At 39.1% G+C, this 18,696-nt stretch overlaps 1 protein-coding gene across 3 annotated transcripts in view; it reads right to left on the bottom strand.

The window, feature by feature from the left end:
- TPK1 (thiamin pyrophosphokinase 1) overlaps positions 1 to 18,696 on the bottom strand; it is a 298,088-nt gene that overhangs the window by 112,657 nt on the left and 166,735 nt on the right. For 2 of the 3 annotated variants that reach the window (XM_030446013.1, XM_030446015.1), the window contains one exon: positions 10,948 to 11,049. In XM_030446013.1, the coding sequence (XP_030301873.1) occupies positions 10,948 to 11,049 (102 nt within the window). The remainder of the gene's footprint in view (positions 1 to 10,947; positions 11,050 to 18,696) is intronic. The other variant, XM_030446014.1, reaches the window with a different exon arrangement.

The raw sequence follows: 18,696 nt of genomic DNA, 5'->3' as shown, positions 1-18,696 counted from the left end.
ATAATCATCTATTCTTTTAAAACAATTTTAAAAGACATTCACAGATATCAAGCTAACCTTTCTTCTCTCACAGTTGAACCGCTGTAATCTACAGCACGTACTTCTGTATCATCCCCATAGAAATTTAAAACCAATCACTCTAAACTATCATATCCCTAAGAAAGCAAGCCCTGGATTTGTATTAGCAGCAATGCAAGAGGCCCTCAAAGATTATGCTAAAATGGTCTGGAAAATCTCTCTAACAATCTCATATCCACTTGAATATACTGCCAAAAACTGTTTGGCACATGCTGTGTTTTTAATCTCTTTGTATACTGCCTGTAGGAGTAAAAAAAGGGAAAAACAAACTAACTGAAAATTCCCATCAATGGACAACTCAAGGGAGGAAAAAAAACCAACAGTGATCCTATCTTCTTTAAGAAAATCTGTTATTTGTGAGCTTTGTATTTCACATTTCCCTTAACTCAGCTGTCAGTTTTCACCTAAAAGAAACCCAGAGTGTAATTCAAAATGTATCTTTTACAAATTCTTCAGACAAGTATGTATAAAGCCAAAAATCATATTTTAAAAAATATTGTTGTCTATTTCCTTTCAGATTACAATCCATAAACATTGCTATTCCTGAACGCACTTGATCTGTATATAAAACCACAACCAACCAGCAGCTACAAAACTATCATCCAAAATAGCCTTCCTTCCCATCCCTCCAATACATTTCCATGTTGTCACAACATCAGAAGGACAATAAAACCACAACCCACCACTTCCCTGCCGGCAGGACCCCAATCCTGCTGTGCTAATGCCTGTTGTCTCACACTCCTCACCCAGAGCCAGCAGGCAGCCTGTGCTGAAGGTGAACCGGGCCCTGTGGGGTCAGCAGGTAAGAGGGGCACTTCAGAGGAAACAAGCTCTTTGCTGCAAACAAAAGCCTCTCCCTAAAAGCCTCCGCTATTCCCCCTGGAGGGTACAGATTACTATCTGGATCAGGGAACCTCACCTGGACTGTGGCTCCTGCTCCTGTATGTGGGCAGAGACAGCATTGTGAAGGATGGTTCCTGGCTACTCAGGACCTAATGGATTAATGACATTTTAAATTCTGCCTGCCAGCCCACAAACAGGGCATTTATCCCAGGACACAGATCAGTGAGAGATTGTGCACTTTTGAAGACCTCTGTGAGCCCTGACAAGTTCTCTTTGATTTCCTTTACAGGTCTGTGGTGGGTTAACCTTGGCTGGTAGCCAGGCACTCACCCCAGCCACTCTCTCACTCCCCCTCTTTAAAAGAGCAGGGAGAAAATGGGATAGAAAAACCTCAGGAGTCAAGGCAAGAACAGAGAGATCATTAATTACCACCAGGGACACAACAGACTTGACTTGGGGAAAATTAGGGTTAGGTTAACTTAATTTATTGTCAATTAAAAATAAAGTTTGGGAAAAAAAAAAACAAACAACACAACAACAACAACAACAACAACAAAAAGACCAAACCAACCAAACAAAAAAACCAAACACAAAACTAAAACTACCTTTCCACCACCTTCATCTTTCTTCTTCCCAGGCCCAAGCTCACTCCTTCATTTCTGACTCTTCTACCTCCTCCCTCCCCTGACTGGTGCAGGGGAAAGGGTCTGTGGTCAGTCTCTACCAGCTCCTCTCTTACTTTCCTCATGTGTTACCCCTGCATGTGGTCCGCTCCTTGGGCCACACTCTTTCAAGAACCAAACTGGTCCAGTTTGGGTTCCCCAGAAGTCGTAGCTCCTGCATGGCCTACTCTCCACAGCTTGCAGCTTCCTTCAAGGCACATCCACCTGCTTTAGCAGGGGGGCCTCCACTTGCTGCTCCACCATGGTCCTCCGTGGGCTGCAGTGTGGATACTTGCTCCAGCATGGGCTTTCCACAGCTCCCTCAGGAGATATCCACCTTCTCCAGGGGACTCTCTAGGGGAATATCGTGTGGGGGGGAAGGAGGGTTGCTACAGCTCCTTCTCTCATTCTCCCCTCCAGGGCTCACAGGGATGTTTCTCACACTTTTTACCTCATGTCTCACAGCCAGGCAGCTTCTGCCCTTTCTCAGCTGCACTTTCCCCGCCTGCCCATGGCGATTCCCTGCAGTGGGAACTGGTTGTGTTTGGCTTTGCGCAGCCCCAGCCTGGCCTCTCCTCTGCCCTTGCTTCCCCTCCCCTTCCCTTTTCCCTTTTCCCTTTCCCTTCCCCCCTCTCCTTCGCCTTTGTGTGGTTATGTTTCAGCTTTTGCCCAAATGCTAGCCTGGGACCCTTGGAAAGACTACAAAGGAGGTTAAAAAAGCCTGGGCCAATATAAAAGAAGAGGGGAAGTTTTCTATGGAAAAAAGGTCAATAGATAAAATGCTTCACCAGTGGCCCACAGGCCTGGATGAACAGAAAAAGCTGGTTTCAACACTATGAGATCCTATGAGAAACTATGAGGTTTCAATACTGAGATCCTTTCCTGTGGCTTCCAAAACCAGATGCACCTTTTCTTCAAAACTAATTTTCTACCTATTTTTATTTCCATTCAGTCTTGTTAAATCTAGGAATCAAATTTTAAGAAAAGAATCACAGATTTTTAAAGGAAAACATTATGTATAAAATGAAGGAAAGAAAATTTACAAAAATTCCATTCCCATTAAAGGGTGGTGGGATTTTTTTCCCCTTCATATGACTAAGAATTAATGGCTCAGACACTTTCCCTGCATATCTTCTCATTCAGCAAGGAAGTCTGTATGAAAGACATCACGAATAACACAAGAGCTGTAGGGCATCCTCATTCTCCTGGTGCAGCACTGCAGAAGAGATAATGACAAAAGAGGCATTTGTGCCTAACTAGGACAAGACGATAGCTCTGCTATTTAAAAAGTTTAAACTTGGGTTCACACAGGTCTGAAGATCTCTGGATAGATCCCAATAGAACAGTACTATTTTCAGCTGGTCTGAACATTAATCTTCATGATGAACAAGGGGATAATAGCCTGTCCTATTATACTCAAGGGACAGATATAAGACCTGAAACTGAAGACAGAATATTTTCCCCGTGTCTCTCAGGTCCTACTCTGCAAATAGTTCCTCTTTTGAGTGATTTCACTGAATACTTGGGCAGTACAGATTTTTTCTTTTTTTTCCATGCGGGTGCAGATTTGCAGAAAGAAGTCTTGAATTTATACATTTGTTTGTAAGAGGCTGGAGATACACTTATATTGAAGGAAGTAGGTTAGAGTATTGGATGCCAATTTTGCTTTTCAGAGCAGGTTCAGTATTTATAGCAGGTAAGCTAAACATAGCCTGTTATAACATAAACTGAGTAATGTCAGTTTACACCCATTAGAAAAACGATTTCATTTTTCTACACTGTCCTCTAGACTATATAAATTTATCCATGCACTTAAAAAGAAATGAAGCATGATTTCTTAAACTGGAGGCACTTGTAAAGCTGTAAACATTTTATGCTCACATTTAATTTGCACAAAATATTGAGCTTTAATTGTTCAGTGCTCAGTTGTTTTAAAAGGGTAGCTTGATGGGTTCTTTAGGCAAGTTGAAGAGACCATTCCCTGAATCTCCTCCTTAGTAGTGACAAAGTAAAACTAAAAGGCAGGTGATAAAAAAAAAGTACAGTATGAGCATCAGAACTACCAAAGCTTGTCTGCCAGTGCAGCTCATGAAGGTCCTTCAATCCCTACCTCAGCTGAGCTTGTGCTACTGCCTTTTTTACAGTGCAATAGTGTAGGGGCTTTTCAAGTCTTGCCAGGCTGCCACATTTTCACAATAATTGTGAAGAGTTAAATTACTGTAAGCTTCTTTGCCCCTTCTTGAACACTACTAGTGCCAGCCAAAAGCTCCAGAGTTTAAGGTTACAGAAAATAACAGGATTTCAAAAGACAGTGACTAAAGGCAAAACCATTTGTCTGTAGCAGCAGCCACACGCTTTGCAACAAACTAATCCCTTCCTCTCCCCTCTGCCCCTAGTACTCTTTTCTGGGTAAGGAAAAGGGAAGAAGAGTAAGACCTACCACAGCTTCAAAAGATTTGACCAATATTACAATGTCACTGTTTCTCTCCACAGTTTGAAGGCTAAACTATGTTACAAAAAGGGGTAAAATATCATGGAAGAAAAAACCCAAAACTAGTAAGAAAGCATCGTTGTATGCACTACTTAGGTTTAAAAAAGTTTCCTTGAACAGGATAAAAAAATAATCTCCACAAGATGGTTAATTTGTAGATTCACTTACTGTTTGAAGTACCAGATCGCTGCAGTTTTTGAAGTTATGAAACTTCCCTCTAAAGCCAGGGTTTCTGTACTCACAGATGTAGAGAACTGATAAAAGGTTTTTATGAAACTATCTCACCAACAGTCAAAAGCCCTGCCATTTATTCTTGACAATAAGTACAACAGTCTTTCTGAGAAGAGTGGTATGTCAGTGTACCCTGACCACTTAACCAGCATGGGGAAAGTTACATCAACAACAGCTACTATCAGGGATGCTGTGCCTCCTGTCAAGCAGAAGGGACTGGAGGGGGTAGGAGGATTACCTCTCCTATCAAAAATAATTATAAACAGGACAATATTGGTGATTACAAAAGAAATACTAAATCACCAGTACTAGCTTCATATTTTCTGATTTGAATACATTTATCCTTTGATTAAGCTGCGAGAAGAGTAGCTGGCTTTCTTATCAGCTTCCACAGGATTGTTAATGAGTATATCCTTGATCTCTCCCATCCACTGAACTTCCTAAATGAAGGGTATTTTGCCGCTTCTTCTTCCCCTCTGCAAAGTTTGATTTTTGGTTTATCTTTTTTAAACAAACAAAAATCAAAGCATTTTTCCAGCATTTTACAGATCCTATGAGGAGAGGCTGAGGGAGCTGGGGCTGTTCAGCCTGGAGAAGAGGAGGCTCAGAGGAGACCTCATCACTCTTTACAACTCCCTGAAAGGAGGCTGGAGCCAGGGGGGGGTTGGTCTCTTTTCCCAGGCAACTCTCAGCAAGACAAGAGGGCATGGTCTCAAGATGTGCTGGTTTAGGTTGGACATTCGAAAGAGTTTCTTTACCGAAAGGCTGGTCAGGCATTGGTATGGGCTGCCCAGGGAAGGAGTGGATTCTCTGTCCCTGGAGACATTTAAAAAGAGACTGGATGTGGCACTCAGTGCCATGGTCTGGTAACTGCAGTGGTAGTGGATCAAGGGTTGGACTTGATCTCTGAGGTCCCTTCCAACCCAGCCAATTCTATGATTCTATGATTCCAGAAATCCCAACATCTTCTGCCTTTTTTCTTTATCTTCACAGACAAAATACAAGCTCCAGCACAGTGCACAAGAATTACATAGGAAAATTTTGCAGTAGGTGATGTATTGTGTTCTTTTAGACACCTTCATTTTGCATTAAATTATTCTAAAACTAAGATATTCAGTGTGTCTTGATGCCTACAGCTACAATGGAACAGGTAGACAGCATGCTTCCCTTGCATTAAATTAGGGTGTTACTCTTTGGGAACTGGCAAGTTCTGATATCCTATATTACAAGAAATGTACTTTCCCATACCTTTACAATGGGAAGCCTTAAAATAACTCAGCAGTAGGAAAGATAGGTTAGATATTACATTCCTGGAGGGTGGTTTTGAATGTCAGAGTCAAAATAGTCAGCACTCAAGGTCTGTACCACTTACAGGAGAGATTTACTCCTATGAAAGGTATTGTGGTATTCTACATTCTAGAATTGGGAATTAACAGGAAACACTTTAGATTTATTTGTTTCTTTCTGACAGGAAAGGTTTATGAAGGAGATTACTAACTCACAAAAATCAGAGTGCTAAATAAGCTGTTTGAACACTGCATAGCTGAAGGTGGTACAAAAACCTTCATTGTCCTCACATTATAAACACTGGACTTCACTTATGTTTAATTTAGCCTCCCTCAACAGAAAAGAAAGTCGACTGATTTGACACTGCCTTTTAAAGGGCAAAGAGAAGAACGTTTGTGTTCACATAAATGAAGTATCACTCTAGACTGCAGAAAGATTGAGCCTTTATAGTGTAATTTTAAGATGGAAATGTTAGTATAGTATCCCTTTACTGCAAAGAGTTTTTTCAGAAGAGTTGGTTTGGATATTTTTACTTTTTCATATTGACACCAATGCTTTTATCAATTTAAACACACTAACACTAAACCACTAAAAGGCATGCAGGTTTCAATAAAATTAAATTTTTATATCTTCAGCCCATATAACCAAGTGAGTTGCTTTAACTTTCTTTTAAGCAGAAAAGATGATAAACTTAAATGAAACGTCCCAGAGCTTAGTTTTAAGACTAAATGGTATTTTAGAGGAAACAGTTAAAGAAAGCAGAGTTTGTAACTCTGAGATAAAGATAATGGCTTAGATCTAGCTTCACACTGTGAGGATTCTTCTTGGAGCTGCATAACTGACAAAGACACTTCCAGTTCTCACTGGCATGACACTGTGATGAAAAGACAAAGATTGGGAATTAGAGGATCATCCCCACTTGCATGCTGGAAGAGTGAGGACAAGTTGCTTCTTTACTTCTGTTTTTCCATGTGGAAATTCAAGATAATAACGTTCCCTTTTAATGCAAGATCTGGTAACGTCTGAATAAGAGATACTGTGAGCATGCCTATCATTTTGCCAGTTCAGTTAATTCCTTGTATTACATGAGAGAATATTAATAGAAAGCAGTACCAGACAGAAATTACTGCAAATAAGTTTACTTGAAGGGCTTGTAATTATGAAAGGAAAGTACCCACGTGACCTCAGAATGGATAAAATAGTCATTAAAGCAGTAAAGCAAAATGTGCACACTAAAATGTTCCATAGATCATGAACAACACAAAAGAAACACATGGCAGAAATGAAGACAGAGTTATCAAGACAGTAAAAAAGCCTCACACAGGGCCAAGAAGGTATACTGCCAGAAAATGTGTGTGTTCATATACATACATGTATGTGTATGTATGCATACTCAGTCATGCAGAAAGACAAAGAAATATCTAACAGACTTTAGGTTGGAAAGAAGCTTCAGGAGTCAGATTCTGTTGGTGGTACCTCACTGCATCACCCATCCAATATAATGCAATTCACAAATTAATTAGAGCTGTGGAGAGGGAAAATTAAGACTGATTCTAGCTTGCACGTATAACGGGTACTGATTGTTCTAACATTCACTGCAGTATGTAATTATAAATATACATAATTAGGTGACTTGGTTATCAGAAAATTACCCCAATGCTGCTTCCTACATGACGTGGCTATGCAACTAAAATATGCAATATAAAACAGAACTAATGACTCTGAGGATTCAAAAACTATTCTAAGAGCTCTTATAAACATAAGTAAAGGGCAGTTATGAATTTGGGAAATTATCCCAGAAAAGAAAATTACTTCTTTTTATATCAATCAACAAGCTCAAGAACTAACAAAGCATGTTTTCTCCCAGACGTGTGTCTCAGATGAATGTCAACTACAAGTGCATTTTTCCTTTTGGTAAATTCCAAGTGAATTCTCCAAGAACCAATAAAATTAAAACTAATTTTGCAGTCTTTTTCCCAGTGGGGGCACTGAGTGTCTATCTCACTTTCACTCCTACTCAGGTGACCTCTAAGAAAGCTGTTTGACATTATTAACTTTCTGCACTCTATTCCTCTGCCCAAAAGTTATTTGTTCAAAAGCTATTTGGGTGAGCAGGAATGAAGAAAAGGAGGAGGATGGAGGTGCAGAGACATGGAAAATAAATTACATAATCTTAAATCTTTGGAACAAAATATTGATATCATATGTTCATGTGAGCTCAAAAAGCTCCTTGATGTAGAAGTTCTGTCGATGTGACTGATAGATCAGTGCAGACATCTTATCTGTTCAGTATAGCACATAAATGATAACTTATTCTCTAATCAATGGAGGAAAATTGGTTTCAAATACCTCACAGATGAATTTCATCCAGATAAACTATGTTACAGGACTGTGGACCCATGGTATGCATTGAATGTAATTAATTTCCTAGCTTAACATATTGCTACCCAGAAAGAGCAGCAAACACAGCATGACTGTGGCATCAATTTTAGATACTAAAGAGATACTTCCCTTGTTTAGTAACTTCAACACTAAATCAAGGAGAAACAGATCTGTAGTGTCTCTGTCATATTCTTCTTTGACAGGTACTGTGGATAAGCCAGACTGAGTGAGCAAAAATAATAGGTGGAGACATACCTAGTTGATACTCCTAGTTAAAAGGAAAGCTTTCCAGAAAGAAAAAATCCTACATTTGACATTTTTACTTCAGCCCAAAAATCCAAATGCAGATGAAGTTCTTTATGCAATCTAGTCTTCAGACCCTGGTTCTGCCTTTCTTCTCAGCTCTGTGTACTTCCCAGCAGACTACAGAATTCAGTGACAGCTTTCTTCTCTGAAGAATTTGTCTTCTCAAAGATTTCAGATCTATGACTTAAACAGTCTGTTTTCTTACCACTTGACATTTTTAATGCCAGCAATGCCACCCATAAAGACATCTAAATTAAGTGCAAATTTAGGTATTTAAAGAGGCTGGAGTTTCAGGGGAGCCAAGTGGTTACATCCATAAACTAAGGCCAGTATGTGTTTCAAGTGCTCAGTGTATCTGTGTGGGACCAGGAATCAAGCTAAGCACTTCATTATCAGGACATCCAGAAGAATCACAAAGCCTCCAGCTTACAAAATATAACTAATGCCTTGGATCAAGGGACAAATTTGAACACAAACTAAAAATTAATACAGTTGTGATACAGTTTGGGGTTCCATTTACCTAAATTTCACATATTATTTGCCTACATTGACTCAGCAACTTCTTGAAACTCTTTATGTCAGAAAATGCAGAAGACTAAAAATAGAAATGTACGCTTTAGCTATTGTGCATGAATCAGCTGATGGCATCTTATTATATTTTATGGAACAGACACTGTAGGCAAGCAACAGCTAGGATTTAATGAACATGGTACTTAGTTTACGAAAAAATATCCGTGTTACTTTTTGCACCTCTGAAAAACTCAGGTTGTATTTAAAGCACCTCTTATTTCGAACAGCATTAAAATATTACAACTGATCTGAAATCTCAGGTTTACTGCAACGGAATGAACTCTGCACAATTGCTGCAATTATACCCTGGTTTGTACTTTACAAAATATCATCAAGGATTACAATGCAGCCAGCTTAACAGGGATTTGCATAGGAGAGTGATAAAAGAATTTGAAGTTTTACAAATAGGCTACTTATTGTTGAAATGCATCTGTAGCTGTCATGTTCCCATTGCTCTTATTTTAATCACACATTGATTATTCATTACAAAACCCTTGTTGTAGCTTAAGAAAAATCCCTCTATAGCAACAGCTGGGACTGATAATGAACCAAATCCAGGAAACATTCAAGTTCTGTTTCATTCTAAGTGTAACTCTGTTAAGAGGGAAAAACCTTAATGGCCAAAGTTGAAATGAATCCTGGGCATAGGTGGCTCATCTATTCTGATGGCACTCATTATGCTTACATCCATAAACTAAGGCCAATATATGCTCCAAATGCCCAGAATATCTGTGTGGGAGCAGGAATCAAGCTAAGCACTGCATTATCAGGACATCCAGAAGAATCACCAAGCCTCCAGCTGACAAAGACACCCCTCTGCGTTCTTGTGATCATAAATTCTAAGAGGAAAAAAATTAAACTGTCATATAAAGTTTCCTGGCTCACAGGAGAGTGTCACAGTCAGAGAAATAAGAGAAGTGTATGGAGAAACCCTTCCACCTCAAGTTTATACTCATGGGCAAAAAAAACCAACATGATGAACAACAGTATGTAATGAGGGCAGCAAGAGGGGATGCAATTGCAGACAGACGTTGTGCAACACCACTCTGAAACGTCCCATGGATATCTGTTTGTTTAAAAAGATCAAAACATTTCAAAACAGCTTAAGCAAAAAGTAGGCAATTGTTTGTCAGCCTGGAGAGAGGAAAGAAGGAAGAGGAAGTAATACTGGCATTTCTAACTCTTGTGTTGTTGGAGGTACTGTGATCTCAGGAAACCAGATAACTTTCCTATCCTGCTACAATGGAAAAGGGAAATGAGTAGGTTTATGCAACTTCTTCCATCTTGTGCCATTAATTTTCTCACATGACTCTTGCCCTCAACATTGGTCAGAGGATGCAGCAGCAGTTTCTGCTCAGTTTCCTCCACCCACAGGTACAGAGCAGAAGAGAGAGCTCAGCCATTATGAATGACTGCTCCATGGGGAGTAAAGGGCAGCAATCCCAAGCACATCTTCCATCAACTTATCATGTTCAAAATTCCCTAGAAATTTCAGCTTTCTATCAGAGAAAGATGAATCAATCTGGCATCCAAAACCACTGTGGAAGTGGAGGGGGAATGTTTTTTCCTTTGCCTTTCCTATGAAACGAGCAGCTGACAATTTCATACGGTTCCTTTTAAGTTTAGCATGCTGTTTGGTCTGCAAAGGTTCCCTTTGATTCTAGAGGAACCTTTCTCAGGAGATATTGTTTACCACATGTAATGTTGGCAGGATATGATTCCTCCTCCCATTCCACCTTTGGGAGGGGAGAGAAGGGAGATGAACATCAATGCTGAGACTTGACAACGTATTTACATGCCAAAGTGGGACTCTTGCTTTGAACACCAGCCACAACAGCTCTTCTGAACTTTGGGCAGTTCATTAACAGAAATCAATAGAAGCTGCCTTTTAAGAAAGCCAACACTTGTTTGTTGACACATGAGTATAGCTTCTCTTAGAAGAAGAGGATGCTCACATGGCATGCAGTAAATTATGTCAAAACCACAGAATGGCAGGGAGACAGAAAATGTTTCATTTCAGTGCAAACTTAAAACATAAACCTAAACACATTTAAAGGAGAATCATTTACTAAGAACCAGAGACAAAAGATGTGTCACCTTTACCTGGAGATCATTCTTCTCTATTTTTTTCTGGAGTATCTGAAGGCACTTGGTGAAATCTGTGAGGTCCTGATCCATGGTCTCAATTATCTCACATCCCTAGTGAAGAGGCAGCAGAATAGAAAAAAATAATGTAAGTTATCTTTCCATTTTGAGAACTAATATTGTCTTTGGTGAAATTAACTGCAGTCAACAACTCTTAAAAGTCTTAGCATGAAGATGCAAAATTAAGCAAAAAGACTTACAGAGACAAAAGACCATAGGTCCCAGCTGAACAAATTATTATGAAACAGCAATTTGATAAGCACAGGGGTAGATATTCAAAACTTACTGAGTCAATCTGTGAATTTGGATAATTATGTTCTATGATGTTCTGCTAAACTGACAAATTCCAGTACAGTGAGCACTGGGTGACCAGCAACTTACAGGATATGAGTTCCAGGAAAATGGACTGTCCTCTCTGGTGCTACAATTACTACATTTCTACTACATACATTAAAATGTTTATAAATGTAAGCATAGAAAAGTGTTCAAGATTTCCAGAACCAGTGCAGTTGTACTAGTTAATCTGCAATGATACAATCACAATTTTCTTGCAGTGGGGTTATATGGGTGAGAGCGTGTTAAAGTGGAGAAGATAAGGAGTTCAGATTTCTTAATTGAGAGCTAAAGCAAGTCCTATATCTCCAATAAAATGCTGACTAACTATAGGTGGAGTATATCTACCACATAAAGTCACTATTTAATGAGATTTCAAAGATACAAAAATACCCAATACAGCATCATAAATTAAAATAAGGACCATCCAAGCGAGATGTAGAGGTTCCCTCTCCTACTGCTTCAAGGCCACCTTAAAAGACTCCTATCTTTGTCTTTATCTGACAGATTTTATGTTTGTGCTATGTACACAGTAAGAACAGATAAGAGAAAACCACCAAGACTTAGGAATCCTAGTCTGTGTGCCTGTGTGTAAAAAGCATATTACTTTGTTACATCACAAAAAAACCCTTCAAAGCCTCTACCAGTAAATCTTTTACCAGTAAAGTTGCATCTACCTTACTGGTAAAAATAAAGGTATAGAAGACAGAATTTCCAAGCCCAGTGCATGGATGGAATTTAGATTATGTGCAGCATAATAATGATTCTCCCTTAGGAAGAAATACACGAACAGAGAAATGTTTCACACATGGCCAGAGTGCATATGAAATCCAACAAATCCATCATGCAGTAAGGAATATGGATGGAGTGGAAGAGATAAGGGAGGAGATAATGGCATGCTCTGCATTATACCTCCTCTCTTCCTCAAAAACTTCTGATAGGAAACCTGTTTTAAAGGGGTAGCCTTTCTGATATTGCTCTAAATAACTTTTCAAGTAGTAATAAAAGGCCTGCTGAGGTGAAGCATCATATAGCTGCAACCACACATGTAATCAAAGAACTCCCTTGAAGAAGTCCTGCTACTGCCTCCACTAAGAAGCTAAGGAAAATGCAGCTGGAGCCTGGAGTCAATGATAAGTGTCAAATAATTTGAAGTGCTGACATACTCCACTCTTCACCAGACAAGGTAGAAATGTGAAACTGGCAGGAGGGGAAGTGACACAAGCCATCTGGAGTTTGCAATGAACATGGGAATTGTGCAATGTCAGCCAAAGACATGAAGGGAGCCCAAGAAAGACAGAGGAATGTTCAGGGCCACCCAGGAAGCTTACAATTAGATGTGAAAACTACTGAAGGGAATTTGTTAATCAAAGTTTCTCTGAATGAAAAGGTTCCTCATCTACTAAATGAAAAGGTCCCTCATCTACTATGAAAGGGGTCCTCTCAGACAGTCTCATTATTGGCATAGACAGTGGCAAGAGAGACCAAGCTGTGAGAAACTGTGGACAGAAACTCCCCAGTCTTCTACAAGTCACCTTTGAGCAGCATGACGAAGACTACATCAATGGCAGGGACAGCTATTGCTGAGCCTGGGAGAAGAGATCCAACCTGAGTTACCAGCTTTTAAACTAGCAGTAGAGAAGAAAGTCTTTTACCTTTTGCCAGGTCTGTTCCTTGACTTCATAGTGCTGGTAGAAGTGGTTTATGGGTACCAATTTATAAAAAAAAAAAAATTAACCCCCACTCTCCCCCAGCAGTTTGAAATATTCCTTCCTGCTAACAAGCTTGATCTCCTCCTTTGACAGTCAGGTTATGCCAGGTGCAGGTAGGCTGCACTTCTGCTTTCCACCCAAGTAAGACCAAAATTGTCTGTTTTGTCTGTTTCTCTTTCAGTTGATTGGTTTTGTGTTTTTTTGTTTGTTTGTTTTGTTTGTTTTTGTTTTGGTTGTGTTGTTGTTTTTTGTTCTTTTTTGTTTGTTAAGGTTTTTTAGTGATCTACAACAGCCTCAATTATTTCAGTATTTATAATTTTATGTTTCCTACTAAAAATATTTCACTTAATGTTAGTTTTTGCCTAGCTTCTCAGGATGTTCTTTGATTGGAAAAAGACTTCAGAACAACCAAAATGTGCTACCAAGGCAAGCTAATGTCAGCATGATGGCTGAAGAACACTCTAGCTAATTTACTGCAGCTAAAGAAAGCTGATGCATCATGTATAGACATCCTTAGTTCAGCCCTGCTACTGTCTTTTGCACATATTCAAAATAAAAGGCTTCAAATACAAATCATAGAAATGCAATCTATATGTGTAAATGGGATGTCAAACGTACAACTTATTAAAGGCAAATTACTGTGCCCATGATATTGATACCAAGAGTGTACTCTGGCTGCAGTAATCAAAACCAAAACAGTGGCATCCTGAATCTGTTTACTCACTGTCAGCATCTTTTGACACTTTATACATGTACTGCTGCAGACCATACTGCAAAATGTTGATTATGTGCCACTGTTAAAGCCCCCGCTTCTTTCAAATTAGCCTGTGATTTCTCACTCTCTTTTAACAGCAAGCAAATAAGGAGTTGAGGAACTGACAGATTTTTTTACTTCCTCCTTTTGCCACAATGGCACAAAGACAGTTGTGGCCAGACTGTGTACTGGGGAAGAGGACAGGCAGCAGGACTGAAATCTTCCTGCATCCTCTTTACAACCTTTCTGGAATTGATGTCTGTGCAATTCATGTTCACTGATGGAAGGAGAGTTTTAGATAAATCTGTTGCTCCTGACATATCAAGTCCAATATTTTACACCCCAGAATGGGACAACAATTCAAATGCAATTCTTGTCAACCTTCACCTTATTATTCCTGAATGACAAAAGTCACCAAGACAGAGCTTTCTGATGCAGTCAGGGTTTAATGAAAGGACAGTTTAACAATTGCAAGATAATCAGTAACACTTGTAGTTTCATAGATCCCTGCTCAACTTAATAACATTAACCTTTGGTAAGAAAGTTAAAAAGCCAAACAAAATTTAACATTAGGAAAGGTTAGAAAAATCAATACCACACAGGAGGAAAGAAAACAATAGATTGCAACCGGTGACGATATAACTTTGCTGAATGATAGGATGAGGCACACAGAATTAGGCTTTGGCTGTTCTTATATCAATTATGGGAGGCACATCACTGAAGAAGAAGGAGTGTGCCAGGCACACATAATAGGATTATTGAACCCTATATTACAGACACTGAAATCAGACAGGCACTAAAATGTCAATCTGAACATCTCAGAATTTCTCCCATTTAAAAAATGAGTAGGCATCACACAGCACGTTGTGTGTTTGAAGAAAGCAGTGTGTAGGTGTCCATTCCCCCCATGTCTTTACTAATCTCTTCTTAAAAAAAAAGTTGTATTTTTTCTTTCTCTAATCTTTCTCAGTATGAGAAGATAATTAGGACAGAACACATAAAATATCCTAACTTGTACCCTATTTTTACAACCCTTCTACAGCAAGCCATTTGAGTCTATCCTTTGAAGCTTCTGTCTGGCTGAGCCCACTGAGTGTATCAGTGACATCCAGTTCAGTCTTCTAACAATTCCTGTTGTCTGAGGATCAATTTTGAGGTATCAATCTCAACACAGGTGCACTTACACATAGTGTTTATCTAAGACCCAGGAAAACCATATATCCTCAAGTTAAAACAGAAGAAGAGGCTTATGGAGCCTCTCAAGCACAGACAAATAAAGTTTAAGGAACTTATATAAATTAAATGGCATTTCTAAACATTATTCTTCACCTGGACCTCATCTATCCAAACAGACAACCCAGAACCCAGACAATCCCAGAATCTCACAGAGCAACTGGGGAAAAGCTATAGATTCATAGAACCATCACAGTTATAAGGGACTTTTCAAAGTTATGTGGTCCAGCCTCTCTCTCAGAGCAGGTTATATTTGGTCAAGGGCCTTTCCTATCTAGGTTGAGCATCTCCCAGGAAGGAGACTCCACAACTATTCTTGGCAACTTCTTCCAGTGCTTGATCACTCTTGTGGTGAAATGTTCTTTCTCAGTGTCAAACTGAGATCTCCTGTACTGCAAGTTGTGGATCTTGCTTCTTTTCCTAACCCTGCTTACCATAAAAAAGACTCTTGTTCTGTCTCCTCTCTCTACTCTTATCAGGAAGCTGAAGATGGTAATATGCCTTCCTGCTCACTTTTTCTCTTGGGAGGATGAACAAACTAGTTTAGCTCAGCCTTTTCTCATGTATCATGTGTTCCAGACTTCCCTAACATGTAATTCCCCTGTTTGTACTGTATTCGCATGCAATATTTCTACCTCAGTGAGCCTGAAGAGTTCAATTAGCAAGGAGGAATACTAGTAGTATTCCTACTATTCCTAGTAGTCTCTTTTTAATGTAAATTTCTGGCCCCAACAAACTTTAATCATTTGACTCCATGCTGGTATTCTCTTGCACTATCGCTCAGAGAATAAGCCCAAACCACCACATTATTCATATACCAGCAACAGTCACCTGAGAGTTTGTAACTCCCAAATATTTTCATACTCAAGTATAACAAGGATTTACACTTTGAATTGCATTCAGTGCAGCTGATACTGGAAAAGAACTGTAGGAAAAAGCATGCATGGACTCAAGCAAAGTGCTGCTCTAGACTGGGCATCAAAGAACAGAAAGGGACCAGAGGGTCTGACTGCAGGTCTTGGATCGGGTCCAGCAGAGAAAATAGATATATGATAGAAGATTTGTGGATGCATAATCAGATAACTTAAAAAGATGACAGATCTTATGTCTCACCACCTTGTCCATCACAGGGGAGTGGTGGTGTGAAACCAGAGCACTTCAGTCAGTACCAGAAAGAAAAAAAACCACCTAGTTGGGTAAATATTTGTCGCAGAGAGAGCAGTCACACAGCCAGTGGCCATCTTTCTTGTGGATCCAGGGTTTCTCAGCTGATCCAAAATAACTCTCCCAGAATGGAAACCAGGTCTAGCATGGGATAAAGATGGAGCAGGCTAGAATGTCACATGAGGTTTCTAAAAACATTAAAAGAGACAGAATTGGCGAAAGACACGCAGAAATAGAACCATCTACCTCGAGCTAATTGATAGGAATAAAAACTGCATAGACATCCTACAAGCTTTAAATGACTGGAGAATGACCTAGTAAGATAGCAGCAAAACTATAGAGCTGGTGTATCTCTATGAATTACAAACCAGGAAGGAATTAGTGAATTGAATATTTTGAATTTTGGGAGTAGGATGTAAGTATGGAAGGCAAAGCAGTTAAATTCACTGATTTCTTTGGGGAATTTCAAATACTGCTGAACAACAAGTATTGAACAGCTTCTTTTTTTATCAGCTTAATTGTATGAATTGCCTTTTGACTATTTTTTTTTTATTAGTAGAGAACAAAACAAGTATGTGTAATTGGTGAAATTTATTTTTGATATTTAAACAGCCAAAAATGCATAATTAAGTGAAACACATTTTCTTTCATGTTTTGGATTCAGATTTGGCTGACTGCTTGGCAACAGTGCAAAGCTAATACTGTACAGATTGCTTGGACCTCAGTTCTGTGCTGGGTGATGTTTTGACTTGTCCAATTGGACATTAAGTTGCACTGCCATTCAGATTAACTAAAAGAATTTATAATCATGCTGAAGCATATGTGCTGGAAGCCAGATAAATGAAATCTGCACTCTGAAAGGAACTGAGAGCCCCATTACTGAAAAATAAAGCAAGAATGTTTGGTTTTGACCATCACTTTTAATTTTATAAAACATGATCGGGTTTATTAAGCAAGTAATATCTGGTGACATGAAATAAAACCAATAAATATATGTAAATAGATGCAGGCCTCTGCAACCCAAAAGCTACATGAACTTGTGAAATTTGACAAATGTTTAAAAAAGAAGAGCTCTGTAGTTGAAACTTTGAGTGCAACAGCTGCAGCCTCTCCCCGCTTCCCATGTTTCTATTTCGATGTGGTCTTTTCCAAAGTAAATAAAATGTTTCCTGTTTTTGTTTCTAATGAGGCAGCATGTGGCTTCTGGTAGAGGATAGATTTTTTATAATGTTCATTTGATGTTGAGATAGCTGGAATGAAAGAGTTCTTCTGCACTAATTAGGTTATCCCCTTTGAACAGAAAAGTCAAGAACAGAAATTGTTCTTGAAATCATGGCAATTACTTAAAATGAACAAAAAATGAGTCTTTTTGTAGTTGGTATTTGACCAACACCAAAGAAAGCCAACATGCCTTGCTTGCCACTTCTAATAAACTGAAAAGCAGAAAACCAGACTTCTAAATCCAGGAAACCAAACCCAAGTAAAAACCCCTCACAAATCAAAGCAAACAAAACCAACCTAAAGTACCCACCATAAAAACCAACCAAACAACCAAAAAAAACCCAACCAACCCTCCCCCCCCCAAAACTGAAACCAAACCACAAAACCAGGTAAAAAACCCAAATAGCACAGCTAATATTCCCATTGCTCAATAAATTCCCAATATTTATGCATACTAGTGCAAATTCTTCTGATTCATTAAGTTTGGTGAATGAAAACAAACGTCTTAAATATTTACCCACAGGTTAGAAAGTGCAATAAGACATATGTCACTGAAATACATTTATCAGAAGATCATCAATGGGTTTTAACTTTCATATAACCAAATGGAAATTTAAGAGTGTTGCATGAGAAAACTGAGGTAGAGAAGTCTGATAGGAGCTGCAGTCTCATATATCCCTCATATTTCTTCATACACATTTCTGGCATTTAAGCACTAGACCTACATTTGTGCATCCCTGTGCAACCCAGACATATTATTTCTACAATCTGATGATTAAAACTGAGCACAGTACAGCAGTGACAGCCACCTGCTATTTTTGGATCTTCTCTGAAATTTCCCTTATGTGTCCTTCCTTGTCTGAAAAACACAGGTTCAGTGAGAGGATTTTTAATTGATGGTCGGGCTCTTTCTATAATTAGTCCTGACAAAAGCTTTTGTCTACCAAGCTGAGGAGTCCCTTTGGATCCTAACCTATTGATAGGACTGATTAAGGTGATTTCCTTTTCTTGGAAATTAACCTGGGAACAGGAATTGCTGCTTTATCTGTGTGCATTTATGTATGAAGATACAAGGTGTTTTCTGTAAAGAAAATCAGAGTGCTGGAACAGCACTCTGCAGTGCTAATAGTTTCTGCAGAAGGAAAGCACAAGCCACTGACTGGAGACAGTGTGAGCCACTACACAGCTGTGCCTATGAATCTTTTTTGCTGACTTGTGTGCACTTCTAACCAAGAATAAGAATTGTAACATTTCTAAATTTCTAAACAGCATTTCTAAAACGCT

Source organism: Calypte anna, chromosome 2, assembly GCF_003957555.1.
Source record: "Calypte anna isolate BGI_N300 chromosome 2, bCalAnn1_v1.p, whole genome shotgun sequence".
Classification (NCBI taxonomy): Eukaryota; Metazoa; Chordata; class Aves; order Apodiformes; family Trochilidae; genus Calypte; species Calypte anna.
Note: the sequence above shows the minus strand (reverse complement) of the source record. Positions and strands in the feature narration are given on the sequence as shown.